The sequence below is a fragment of the Kogia breviceps genome, chromosome 1 (genome assembly GCF_026419965.1).
Source record: "Kogia breviceps isolate mKogBre1 chromosome 1, mKogBre1 haplotype 1, whole genome shotgun sequence".
NCBI classification, from domain to species: Eukaryota; Metazoa; Chordata; class Mammalia; order Artiodactyla; family Physeteridae; genus Kogia; species Kogia breviceps.
In genome coordinates, this window is record NC_081310.1 from 174119824 (window position 1) to 174133462 (window position 13639).

At 40.9% G+C, this 13639-nt stretch overlaps 1 protein-coding gene across 2 annotated transcripts in view; it reads left to right on the top strand.

The window, feature by feature from the left end:
* KIAA0319L (KIAA0319 like) overlaps positions 1 to 13639 on the top strand; it is a 110422-nt gene that overhangs the window by 33100 nt on the left and 63683 nt on the right. For both annotated transcript variants that reach the window (XM_067011716.1, XM_059046827.2), the window contains exon 3: positions 7726 to 8240. In XM_067011716.1, the coding sequence (XP_066867817.1) occupies positions 7726 to 8240 (515 nt within the window). The remainder of the gene's footprint in view (positions 1 to 7725; positions 8241 to 13639) is intronic.

Consider the following 13639-nt stretch of genomic DNA (forward strand, 5'->3'; position numbering starts at 1 on the left):
TTTGAGGTTTATAACACTTCTTACCCCTAATCATCATTCATCTACCAACTGTCATTCACCCTCTCTGATTTATTGTGGCATATGGGCCTCGTCTCTTTTCAAAGTTCTGCCATCAGGGCTTCCCAGGTGGCGCAGTGGTTAAGAATCCGCCTGCTAATCCAGGGGACATGGGTTTGAGCCCTGGCCCAGGAAGATCTCACATGCCGCGGAGCAACTAAGCCCGTGTGCCACAACTACTGAGCCTGCAGGCCACAACTACTGAAGCCTGCAAGCCTAGAGCCCATGCTCCGCAACAAGAGAAGCCAGCGCAACGAGAAGCCTGTGCACCACAACGAAGAGTAGCCCCTGCTTGCTGCAACTAGAGAAAGCCTGCATGCAGCAACAAAGAACCAACTCAGCCAAAAAAAAAAAAAAGAAAAAATCTTGCCATCAGCCTGGATGTCTTCAGTATGACCCTCTCAATACCTGGCCATCTGACAGTTCATTTGTTCATTCTTTCAATATTTCCTTCATGCATACATGCATTTATTTGTGCATTCATTCGAAAAGGGTTTTTGATTACCTACAATGTAATGTGCCGAGTCCTATGCTAGAATTGGAGATACAGTGGTGCGGGGGAAAAAAAGCCAGATGTGGTCCTCTCATCCTGGAGCTTACAGTGAAGCTGTGGGGGAAGGACATTGAACAGATGATCACACAAATACATGTAACTTTGTAAGTACTATGATTACTTTAAAGGAGAGAGGCAACAGGGCCCAAAGGGTGTACTAGAGAGACCTGTCTTAGCATGGAGGCTTCTCAGAGGAAATGATGGTTGAACTGCAACCTCGTATGAGGAGTTAACTGGTTAAAGAAAGGAGGCAAGAAAATTCCAAATAGCGGGGGCAGCATGTACAAAGCCCAGTTAGGAAGAGGGAGTGTGGTGCACTTGAGGAATGAATGAAGTCTGGTGGTGGAACATGATGAAGGAGGGAGAGCATGATACAAGGTGGGGCTAGAAAGGTAGGCAGGGTCCAGATCATACAAAATCTTTTTAGGTTATGTTAAGGATTTTGATTCATTAAAGGGAATGAAGCCATTGAAAATTTTAATATAAAAATTTTTTTTTCCAGATATAATACATATACATTGTATAAATTCGAAAGGTATAAAAGGGTATTTAGTGAACAAACAAGTCTCTCATCTACCTAGTTTCCCCTCCTAAAGGCAACCATGCCAGTTTCTTGAATATTTTTCCAAAAATAGTCTATGCATACACACACACACACACACACACACACACACACACAATTGTATTCTTTTTTCCCCACACACAAGTTGTAGCATACTGTACACACTGCTATGCACCTTTCTTTTTCCACATAATGTTTTAATGTTTCCTGGACATCATTTCGTATCAGGACTATAAAGAGTGGCCTTATTCATCCTAGCAACTGCATCAATCTTCCTTAGTTTATTTAACCAGTTCTCTGTTGAGGGATGTATAAGTTATTTCCAATATTTTTCATTTCAAACAATGTACAGTAACTATCTTTGATATCATGTCACATATATGATAATGTATCTGATAAATAAGTTCCAAAGTTAGCTACGTTTATTCTGTAAAGACTGAATTTCTTTACCTCATAGCACTCCATTAGTTTGCAGTTCTATGTTTATTATGTCTATTTAATCACTGTCTCCCCCATCTAAATTATAAGCTCCATCAAAGAGTTACCTAGCATGAAACAGATGCTCAATAATATTTGTTGGGGATTTCCCTGGCAGTCCAGTGGTTAAGGCTCTGCGTTTCCACTGCAGGGGGCTTGGGTTCAATCCCTGGTCAGGGAACTAAGATCCCACATGCTGCTCAGTGTTGCCAAAAAAAAGCTTAAAAAAATTTTTTTTTGAATGGATGAATGAGTAAGGAGATAAGGATAATAGCTAGATGGGAAGTAAGGGCGCCTTATTAGTTAAAGCTTTGAGGTTATCTTTCACACCAGACATAAATAATTTGCATCTCTCTCTATAAAAATCAAAGTCACTTGGAACTTATCTCTTCTATAAGTTAACATCTAAATTTAGGCTCTACTCAGTAGTAAATAGTAAGTCAAACAAAAGTATATTCTCTTACACCAAGGGTTGGCAAACTTTCTTAAAGGGCCAGATAGTAAATATTTTAGGCTTTACTGGTCTTACGATAACTATTGCAGCTACTTAACTCTGCCATTAGAACAGAAGCAGCCATAGGTAATACATAAATAAATGAATGTGCCTATGTTCCAGTGAAACTGTATTTACAATAATAGGCAGCAGCTGGAATTGGCCCTTGGGCCATAGTTGGCTCCCCTGGTTTAATGAATCAGTAATGATAACCCTTCTTTCATTCCTGATATTGTCAGTTTGTAACTTTTCTCTTTTTTTCTGTCATCAGTCTGACTGCAGCTTTATCACTTTTATTGACCTTTCAAACAACCAGATTTTGGTTTCATTGATTTTTTCTCTGTTGTTTTTTGTTTGTTTTCTGTTTCAGTGGTTACTCTTATCTTTATCTTTTCCTTTCTCTGCTTATCTTGGATATAATTTACTCTCTTTTTTTTCTGTCTTTTATGATGAAAGCATAAGATCATTGTTTTTTTTTCCTGTTAAAGTTTGGCCTTTATTTTTCCAGATCTTTTTGAATGCATATATCTACAAACAAAAAAGCTTCATTTTAAATAATATAAATAAGACCATAATATATAAATTTTCTGCAACTTGCTTTTTTAACTTAACAAGGTATCATGGGGATATTTCTTTGGCTGCATATAGAACTCTACCTAATTCTTTTCACTTGTTGTGTAGTATTCTGTAGAAACTATTTCTATATTGATAGACTTTTAGGTTCTTCAAATATTTTACAGTACAAACTATACTATAATGAAATCCTCACAAGTGGGAAGTTCTCCAGGATAGAGGTACACAGAATATTTTTGTTAGATGTATAATTTATTGAATGTCTTCTCTTTGATGCTCAGAAGGAATAAACTACTTCTATGTGATTTACCACAATAACTAGATTTCATGGCTGTTTCTTTGCTATGAATTATCTTATGTTGTTTAAGGGCTGAACTTTGGGGAAACGTCTTCCCATATTAATTTTGTTTATAAGACTTTTCTCTGGTATGGCTTCTCTGATGTCCAATAAAAACTGATCTCTTCATATGGGCATTCCCACAGTCATTACATCAGTAGGGTTTATTTCCACTGTGACTCTTCTGATGTCCAGCAAAGGATGTATACCTGAAAGATTTTCCACATTTACTACAGTTAAAGGGTTTCTCTCCTGTATGCATCTTTGATGATTAATAAGAGCTGAGCTCTTCCTAAAGGCTTTTCTGCATTCATCATACCAGTATGGTTTCTCATCAGTATGGATTTTCTTATGTTCCAACACAGTTGCGTTATCCCTGAAAGCTTTCCCACATTCATTAAATGTAAAAGGCCTTTCTCCACTATATATTCTCTCATGATGAGTAAGGGCTACCTTCTGAGCAAAGACTTTCTCGCAGTCTTCACATTTGTAAGGGTTTCTGACTGGTCTGAATTCTCTGATGACTTAAAAGGATAGAGTTCTTTCTGAAAGCTTTTCCACATGCATTGCATTTATAGGGTTTGTCTCTGGAATGAATTCTCTAATGATTAATAATTGTTGAGTGCTTCTTGAAGAATTTCCCACATTCAGTGCATCTATAAGGTTGTTTTCTTATGTGAATTTTATGATGATTAAAAGAAATGAGCTGCTCATAATGGCTATCAAACATTGTTTATGTTTATGGGATTTCTTACCAGTATGATATCTCTGGTGTCTAATAAAGGAGGAATTTGAAGACTTTCCTACATTATAGTACTACTTCTCTGTGGAGCTTCTGTCCTCCCACTTCAGGTCTATATCAATTATGACACTTTTTTTTTTTTTTTTTTTTTTTTTTTTTGCGGTACACAGGCCTCTCACTGTTGTGGCCTCTCCCGTTGTGGAGCACAGGCTCTGGACGCGCAGGCTCAGTGGCCATGGCTCATGGGCCTAGCCACTCCATGGCATGTGGAATCTTCCTGGACCGGGGCAAACCCGTGTCCCGTGCATCGGCAGGCAGACTCTCAACCACTGCACCACCAGGGAAGCCCCAATTATGACACTTTTTGTTCGCCCTTTCAGAGCAGACGGTTCAGAAGTATTTTGCTTTAGGGCTGACATCTTTGTTTCAAACCAGTACGCCTGGACTGCACAGGTACCTGGTGGAACTTCTTACACTTCCATCCAGGGCTCTGCCCCTTGTTCCACTTGGGCTATTAATTTTGGTTTGAAAGAGAGAAAATCCCCATAACAACAGATTCCTGTAGATTTCCAACATCATATCTCTGTACATATCCATTGAATGGCATCCAGGTGTCTTCATTCAATCTGGGTAGAGGGCATAGCCTCATCCCCAAATGTCAAGGATCCCTAGATCTAGGCTCTTGGTAGTCTTGGAGCCATCTGTCTTCTGAAGTATTCTTCCACGCAAGGGCAGAGAACGCTGCTTAGGCCAATAGTTCTGGATGCTAGAAGTCCAAAATCAAGGTGTTGGCAGGGTTGGTTCCTTCTGAGACTGAGTAGAATCCTTCTTTGACTCTTCCTAGCTTCTGGTGGTCACTGTCAATCCTTGACTTTCCTTGGCATGCAGCTGTATCATTTCATTCTCCGCTTCTGTCATCACATGACACTCTCCCTATGTGTCTTTCTAGATAATTGATTTTAGACTTTCTTCTTTTCTATAATAAGCATTTAAAGCTATAAATGTCCCTCTAAACGTTGCTTTAACTGCATCCCACTAATTTTAATATGTTCTGTTTTCAGTTTCATTTAGTTCAAAATACTTTCTAAACTTTCATGCAGTTTTAACCTGCACTTGGTGTAAATTAGTATTATACCAAGAGAACCACTATCCAGCTGTCTGGAGGTCTTTCTCTATGTAGCTTCGTCCTTTCCGGTAGTCTCTAGCTATCATAGTCATCCTGAATTCTGTTTCCTCAACTCAGCAAGACCACCCTACTCTGCTTGGGTTCTTCCTGTTACACAGTCTGCAGCATGCCTATCCTGTAAACGGAAAGCCAAGCCCTTGTTTATTTCCTTTCTCTCTGGGATCACAGCCCCAGACCACGTGTTGTTCAGTGTCCAAAAACAATTGTTTCATATATTTTGTCTAGTTTTCTAGTTTCTCATGGTAGGAAAGCAAGTCCTATGGCAATTTCTCCTCCAAGGGCAGAAGTGGAGGTTACAGTACAATAAAAAAAATTAAATTAAATAGTGGCTTATAGAAAACTGCAAGTTATTTTCATCTTTGTGGACCTTTTCACTATATTAAATATGAGAGACTTTTTCTGAGAAGAATGATGGAAAGTTGATATAAAGTTAACTGACAGTAGTTACTGATGTAACAATTTACTGATTTCAACAAACTCTGTACACTCAGCTGTTACCAAGATTCATACCATTGGTTATTGTTCAGGAAGGTGGATGAGGAAATGAGCATTTCCATAGATTTTGGTAACTACGTTTTTTTCATAGTTTCTATTTATTCATCTTTTCTTAAGTAACTTCTGTTTTTTTCTGGCCTCTAAATTGTCTTGTCTGATGTTAGGTTGGTGCCCATGTTTCTCTCTTTTTGTTTAAAGAACAATGGCAGGGACTTCCCTGGTGGTGCAGTGGTTAAGAATCCGCCTGCCAATGCAGGGGACACAGGTTCGATCCCTGGTCTGGGAAGATCCCACATGCCACGGAGCATCTGAGCCTGTGCACCACAACTACTGAACCTGTGCTCTAGAGCCTGCGAGCACAGCTACTGAGCCCACATGCCACAACTACTGAAGCCCGCACACCTAGAGCCCGTGCTCTGCCACAAGAGGAGCCACCTCAATGAGAAGCACGCACACTGCAACAAAGAGTAGCCCCCACTCGCTGCGACTAGAGAAAGCCTGCGTGCAGCAATGAAGACCCAACGCAGCCAAAAATAAATAAATAAAAAATAAATAAATTTTAAAAAAGAAAGAAAGAACAATGGCAGATTGGCTTCCATAGTGCTTGACTCCATAATCCAGAAGGCTGCCTATTTTTCTCTTATCTCTCAGTTGACTGGTGTCCACATTTAGTAATTGTTTCCTGGGAGTCACGATGGCTTTGGCAGATTATCCATTTGTTGCTTTAGTCAGTCATAGCCCTTTTTCAGTTATGTGTACATGCAGACATGACTATCCATCTATTCAGTGGTTTGATTCTACTACATATTTCCTATATGTAATTCTACAATAAAATTTTATGTTATAACCCCAGGGCTAGGGCTAGGGTGAAGAAAGAGGTACCTAGGGTATGAAATTTCAGGAAACATTCACTCTCAAGATAGGGGTAAGCTGGGACTTCCCTGGTGGTCCAGTGGCTAAGATTCTGCACTCCCAATGCAGGGGGCCAAGGTTCGATCCCTGGTCAGGGAACTAGATCCCACATGCAGCAACTAAGAGTTCGCATGCTGCAACTAAGACCCTACACAACCAACCAACCAACCAAATAAATAAATAAATAAATAAATAAATATATATATATATATATATATATATTTTTTTTTTTTTTTTTTTTTTAAAGGTTGGGGTAGGCCAGCCCTGCACTTACATGACTCTAAGAGTGAGCACTCTAAGAGTGTGCCTGAGGCATCTCTCTTGCCTTATCCTGGTTCTGGCCTTGTATAACCCTGACCATAGTTGGTTACAGACACCTATATAACTAAGACCTTAAAATGAACTCTGTATAAAAACTTTAATTCAGAACATGCTTTGACTTTATTTCATCTAAGAAAAGAGAAATGAGGTGATATTTCAGGAAAATCAGAACCATGCCTGAAAACATTCAGTGGCTCAAAAGTTTATCTGTAAGGGACGTTAGCCGGAATTTTGGACCATGTTATCTAGGTTAACCACAGTAGGTCACTGCTGTGCTTCTATTCCTTTATTTCTTTTTCTTTTTTAAAAAAATTTTATTGGAGTATGGTTGCTTTACAATGTTGTGTTAGCCTCCAATATTTCTTATTATGACATGGCTTAGAACTTAGAAGTTCATTCTAGCAGAATACCTCTCATGATTAAATTTTTTGGTAAGCTTGACTGACTACTGCTCTGGCTGTTGCTGTGATATGCAAAACCACCTGACTTTGGCAAACCACTGATTAGAGAATGGATGAACCTGAGTCCTGCGATAGGTCAAGAGTACTCAATTTGTGTTGCTGCCAGTTCAGTGGGCAGAGTACTCCATCTTCTTCAGCTGGCTGCTCTTTTGGTCCCATAATCTTCATACTGTCCCTGAGAAATGCCTTGGAGGTGAATGTGAGGTCAAGTGGTGAGACTCTGCCCCCATCCTTCAGTACACTTCCATCAGAAGAGCTCTTTTTTTTGTTTGTTTTTTTGTTTCATGAACTGGAGTTCTGTTAAAAAGGTCTACTTGCAAGGGACTCATTGAGGAGGGGAGCCAGTGATGAATGTGGAGCAGTACTTCTACAAGCTAAAATATGCTGAGCCAAAAAACTCTCTTTTGTGTCTTTTATTCCACTTACTAGACAGCTTTCCCACCCTCTTAAAAACCAATCTTCAAAATAGCCTCAAATGTTGGTATTCAGGACTCTTTACAGAGATGTAGTCTCTGTTTTTATTTCATTTTTAAATGTTTTCATTCTTTGTTTTTAGATGCCAAGGAGAGCAGGTGCCAGCAGGCGAAGACACAATTTGGAGTTGGCCTGAGATCTGGGGGAGAAAATCACCTCCGGCTTCTTGAAGGAACCCCCTCTCTCCAGACATGTTGGTTTGCCTGCTGCCAGGACTCTGCCTGCCATGCTTTTTGGTGGTTAGAAGAGATGTGCATTCAGGCAGACTGCAGCAGGCCCCAGAGCTGCCAGGCTTTTAGGACAGACTCTTCCAATTCTATGCTGGTGTTTTTAAAAAAATTCCAAATTGCAGATGACTTGGACTTTCTACCTGAAGATGATGTACCACATATTCTGGGGCTAGGTTGGAGCAGGGTATCTTGGAGGAGGCAGAGCCCACCCAGAACTCCACTCAGACCTACCTTATCTTCCAGTGACCAGCAGAGCTTCATCAGGAAGCTTCGGAAGAGAGAGAGTCCCAGTGAAGAAGTAGCTACAGTGACACAGGCTTCTAAAATGAATGAGCAAGGTGATCTGAATACCACTAGCTCTGCAGAGGTAAGCATATTATGAATAAGGAGCAAAGAAACTGTTTAATCTGTTTTTACATTTGGCATACATGAGTTATGAAGCTGGTGCTTGTGGGCAGTGTTATAGGCTGAGGAGTGTATGTATAAAGCTGCTTGGTGTCATCTTAGTAGGTGCTGCTTCCCAGATGTTCAAGGTAATTTGACCTTAGAGATATTCTTTCCGTGCAGGTCTGACCATTGTTTTGGTAAAAGCAGAAGGCTGCTCATTATCTAGTCTAAGCTGGTTCTTGGCTACAGGTAAGTGCAGTTGTGTGGGTGTTAGTCTCCACCAATAATTCTGCAGTGTTTTCTGCCAGATTGCAAAACACTTGATTGATGTGGTTGCAGTCAAGTTCTCCTCCTCCTCCCCCGTCTCCCTCCTGTAATCACATTCCTTATGAGGTAGTTTCTATTCCACTCTGAAGTAACCATGCCTGGTATTGCAGATTAAGACCTGACCTGCTGGGCTGGGGAGCTTGATGTGGCCATTAGCCCAGAGGTCTCGGGTGAATTCTTACCAAGCTTTGTATGCCAAGGGAGATACCACCGGGAGAGTTTATCCTGCTTACTATGTTTCTTCATTGTTGATCTTCCTGGGCAAATGATTAAAAGGAATGACTCACTCTGTGCTCATTCTCCCTTGATTGCTGTGACTTATTTTTGTATTTGTTTTGTCCTAGTAGTCTCTATCAAGTTGAAGCCATAGTAGGGAGGCTACTACATGCTAGGCACTGTGTGTGCTAATCATTATATTATGTCATTTTGTTTAATTTTCATAGCAATATTTCCAAGTATGTATTATTAGCCCCATTTTACTAGTGAGGAAACTGAGGCCCAAAGAGGTTAAACAATTAGATCATACAGCTAATGAATAACAAAGTTAGAATTGGAACCCAGATTTAATATTAAGAAAAAACCTTTCAGTGCAATATTAGATATACAGTGTTAGGTTCAACATGCCCATAAACATTTATGGACATTTATTATAAATGTCAGGTACTTTCCTGAGCACTACAGATATAAAGGTAAACAAGACATGATCTGTGCCCTCAGGGAGTTTACAGTCTAGTGGAGACGCAGACATGAAGATGGGTATTTATGATAGTGTATAATTATTGCATTAGTTGATTTAGGAACAGTAGGAACACAAAAGAAGAAGTGATCCTCCTGAGCAGGCAGGTGATGTGTATGTACAGGGAAGACTTCACTGAGATGCTTATTTCTTGAAGCATGTGTAGGATTTCACTAGGGGTTTAAAGGTAATAAAAAACATTCTGGAGGGAGATCCAGTGTATGCAAAGGCTTGGTTACACATTTACTATCTGCAAGGTCCTGTACTAAAAGCAAGGCACTAGGAATATTATAGCAAATAAGATCATGATTCCTGCGCTAATGGAGCTTATACACTCTGACAAGGAAAATAGACATGACATTTATGATAATTAAATAATTATAAGCTTGATGCACATTATGAGAGGGTAAGTGGAGTGCTATAAGAGCATCCAACAGAGACCTAATCGAGACTGAGGGGTAAAGTTAGGCCACCCTAAGTAAGGAAAGCTTAAGCTGAGACTTAAAGTAGAAGTAGGAATTTGGAAAAGAAACAGGCAAAGAGTAATTCAGGCAGAAGGAATAACAATTTCAAAGTTTGTTAGGTGCCCTAGAAAATTGGAAGATCAGGAAGTTGGGAGAGACTGGTCTTGCTTGGCAGACAGAGCAGGAGAGCTAGTGGAGAAAGAACAGGCTTCAGAGGTGTGCAGAACCTTGAGGCCTTCTTAAAGTATTAGTTTATCTTAAGCAGGGAATGAAATGATCAGATATGTTTTGTGTGGTGAGTAGACTGGAGAAGTGCAAGAATGTACGTGGAGCAATCAAGTAGGAGGCTCTTCAGGCAAGGGAACCATCTCACTAAAGAAGACAGTTGAAGATATGGGAAAGGGGATAAATGATAAATACTCCCTCAGAGCTGAGGTTCTCAAACTTTAACAAGTGTCAAAATCACTTGGAGGCCTCGTTCAAAACAGATTGCTGGGCCCGAGCTCCAAAGTTTCTGATTCAGTAGGTTTAGAGTGGGGCCTGAGAATTTGCATTTGTAACAAGTTCCTCGAGTGCTGATGCTGCTAGTCTGGGAACCACACTTTAAGAACCATGCCTTATAAGGCAGGTGGGTTAGAATCCAGAGCACAGGGCTTCCCTGGTGGCGCAGTGGTTGAGAATCCACCTGCCAATGCAGGGGACATGGGTTCGATCCCTGGTCTGGGACATCCCATGTGCTGCAGAGTAGCTAATCCCGAGTGCCACAATTCCTGAGCCTGTGCTCTAGAGCCCGTGAGCTACAACTACTGAAGCCGGCGTGCCTAGAGCCCATGCTCCACAACAAGAGAAGCCACCACAAGGAGAAGCCCCTGCACCACAACGAAGAGTAGCCCCCCTCACTGCAACTAGAGAAAAAGCCCGCACGCAACAGGAATAAAGACGCAGACATAGAGAATGAACTTGAGGGCACGGGGAGGGGGAAGGGTAAGGTGAGATGAAGTGAGAGAGTGGCATGGACTTATATATACTACCAAATGTAAAATAGATAGTGGGAAGCAGCCACGTAGCACGGGGAGATCAGCGTGGTGCTTGGTGACCGCCTAGAGGGGTGGAATAGGGAGGTGGGAGGGAGACACAAGAGGGAGGAGATATGAGGATATATGTATGTGTATAGCTGATTTACTTTGTTATAAAGCAGAAACTAACACACCATTGTGAAGTAATTATACTCCAATAAAGATGTTAAAAAAAAAAAAACCCAAATGGAAGGACCTTCTACAAAACTAGTAGTGTTAAAATACGTCAAGATCATGAAAGAGAAAGAACTGTCATAGACTGGAGGGAACAAAGGAGATACAACTAAATGCAGTGTTGGATGCTGGATGAGTCATGGACAAGAAAAAAGACAGTGGAAAACAGGCAATATTCAAATAAGGTGATTAGTTAACAGTACTATATGAATGTTAATTTTCTGGCTTCAATATATGTGTAAGGGGGCTTCCCTGGTGGCGCAGTGGTTGCAAATCCGCCTGCCAATGCAGGGGACACGGGTTCGAGCCCTGGTCCGGGAAGATCCCACATCCCGCGGAGCAACTAAGCCCGTGCGCCACAACTACTGAGCCTGCATTCTAGAGCCTGTGAGCCACAACTACTGAGCCCATGTGCCACAACTACTGAAGTGCACACGCCTAGAGCCTGTGCTCTGCAACAAGAGAAGCCACCTCAGTGAGAAGCCTGCGCACCACAACGAAGAGTAGCCCCCACTCACCGCAACTAGAGAAGAGCCGTGCACAGCAGCGAAGACCCAACACAGCCAAAAATAAATAATAAATAAAAAATAAATAAATTGTAAAAAAATCAATTAAAAAATATATATATGTAAGATGTTAACCTTAGGAGAAACAAGGTGAAGAGTATTTAGGAACTCTGTACTATGTTTGCAACTTTGCAAAATAAAAAGTTTTTAAAAAGGCAGTGCCTGACACACACACAAAAAACCTGCGTGCAGCAACGAAGACCCAATGCAGCCAAAAATAAATAAATAAATAAATAAATAAATAAATAAATTTATTAAAAAACAAAAAAGAATCCAGAGCACAGAGCACAAGATTAGCCTTAAGCAGGCGGAGAGACATCTCCTTCATTGTGATAGGAAGAAATGGGTGGATATAGTTGCGGCTAAGGTGGACTTTTAGGTTTGATAGGAGGAAATTGTGGTAGTTCTAATCTCATTCTTGTTTTTTCTGAAGTGGGATAGATCATTTATTGAAAGTAGAAGCAGAGGTAGGTAGAGTGGGGTTAGGTGGGTAGTAGGCAGGAAAATGAGAGGTCTGGAGAGAGTGGTAAAGGCCTGAAATGGACATTGTGAGGGGTAGGAGATTGTAAACTAGGTAAGGAAATAGAAAGATTGCTGGGTGTCATTGAAGGTGGAGACCATGAATTTATAATTATAGTTGTATGATTCTCCTCAGTAGCTCTCAGCAACCCTGTCAAGAAAAGGCTGATAGTTTGATTCATCCAAGATTAGAACTTTGCCAATTTTGTGTAGAAGGAAATTGGGGCGTTGAGACTGAGGTTGTTGTCAAGAGAGTGGATGAAAGAGAGATATAAGAAGAAAGGAAAAGAGACAAAAATAGGAGGGGCTGAAAGAGATTCAGTAGAGGAGTCTGGCATTCAGAGGTTTCGATGTTGGGAAGCAGATATAGGGGGACAGGTAAATGTGCTGGAAGGACAGAAGGTAGTCGTCAGAGAGTGAGATATTTGAATTTAATATTCTGGAGGTGGAGAAGATATGGTGATTAGAGGATCTAGGGTGAAGCTATGGAAGAGAGTTGCTGGGGTAGAGCAGAGAAGAAATTTATTGGTGACAGGGAGCTCATAGAACATGTTGAATGAGTTATCCATGTAGACACTGAGATAGACTTCAATAAGGATGATAATGATGACAGCAGTAGTAGCTAATGTTTACTAAGTACTTACTACTATTAGTAAGTACTGTGTACTTAGTACTATGTCAGGTACTATTTCAAACCCTTTACACGAATCAACTGTTTTAATCTATGCAACAAATCCTGTGAATTACTATTACCATCTTTATTTTATAAATGAGGAAACTCAGGAAAAGAAAGGTTAAGGAACATGGCAACATAGCTATATGTGGTAGTAGTACCAAGACTGAAACCCAGCAATGTGATTCTATCCGGAGTCTGTCCTCTTAATCTGCTTACTCTTGACGCAAGACTTGCAGTGAAGAGGAATTTTGAGATCCAGATGTCAAAGCCATCAGTAAAGTAGGAGGAGTAATGAGTAAGTTGAGAGATGACAGCTATGATGAGAGTTGAATTATTGTGCAGCAAGATAGCAAAGGAGAAGAGGTTTTTACAAAGAATATAGAAGAGTAATGATTTGCAAAGGCATTGAGAAGGGGAGCAAATAAAATAGCAACCTACCTTTAATCCTAAAGTGTGGGAGAATAAGTAGCCATCATATTGTAGAGATAGATGGGAAACAGTATCCTCAGGGAAGGGCAGGCTTACACTTAAGAATAGGAGGTCAGGGCTTCCCTGGTGGTGCAGTGGTTAAGAATCCGCCTGCCAATGCAGGGGACGTGGGTTCGTGCCCCGGTCCAGGAAGATCCCACATGCCACGGAGCGTCTAGGCCCGTGACACAACTACTGAGCCTGCACATGTGGAGCCTGTGCTCCGCAACGGGAGAGGCCGTGACAGTGAGAGGCCCATGCACTGCGATGAAGAGTGGACCCCGCTCACTGCAACTGGAGAAAGCCCTCGCACAGAAACGAAGACCCAACACAGCCAAAAATAAATATAAAAGATAAATACATAAATTTTAAA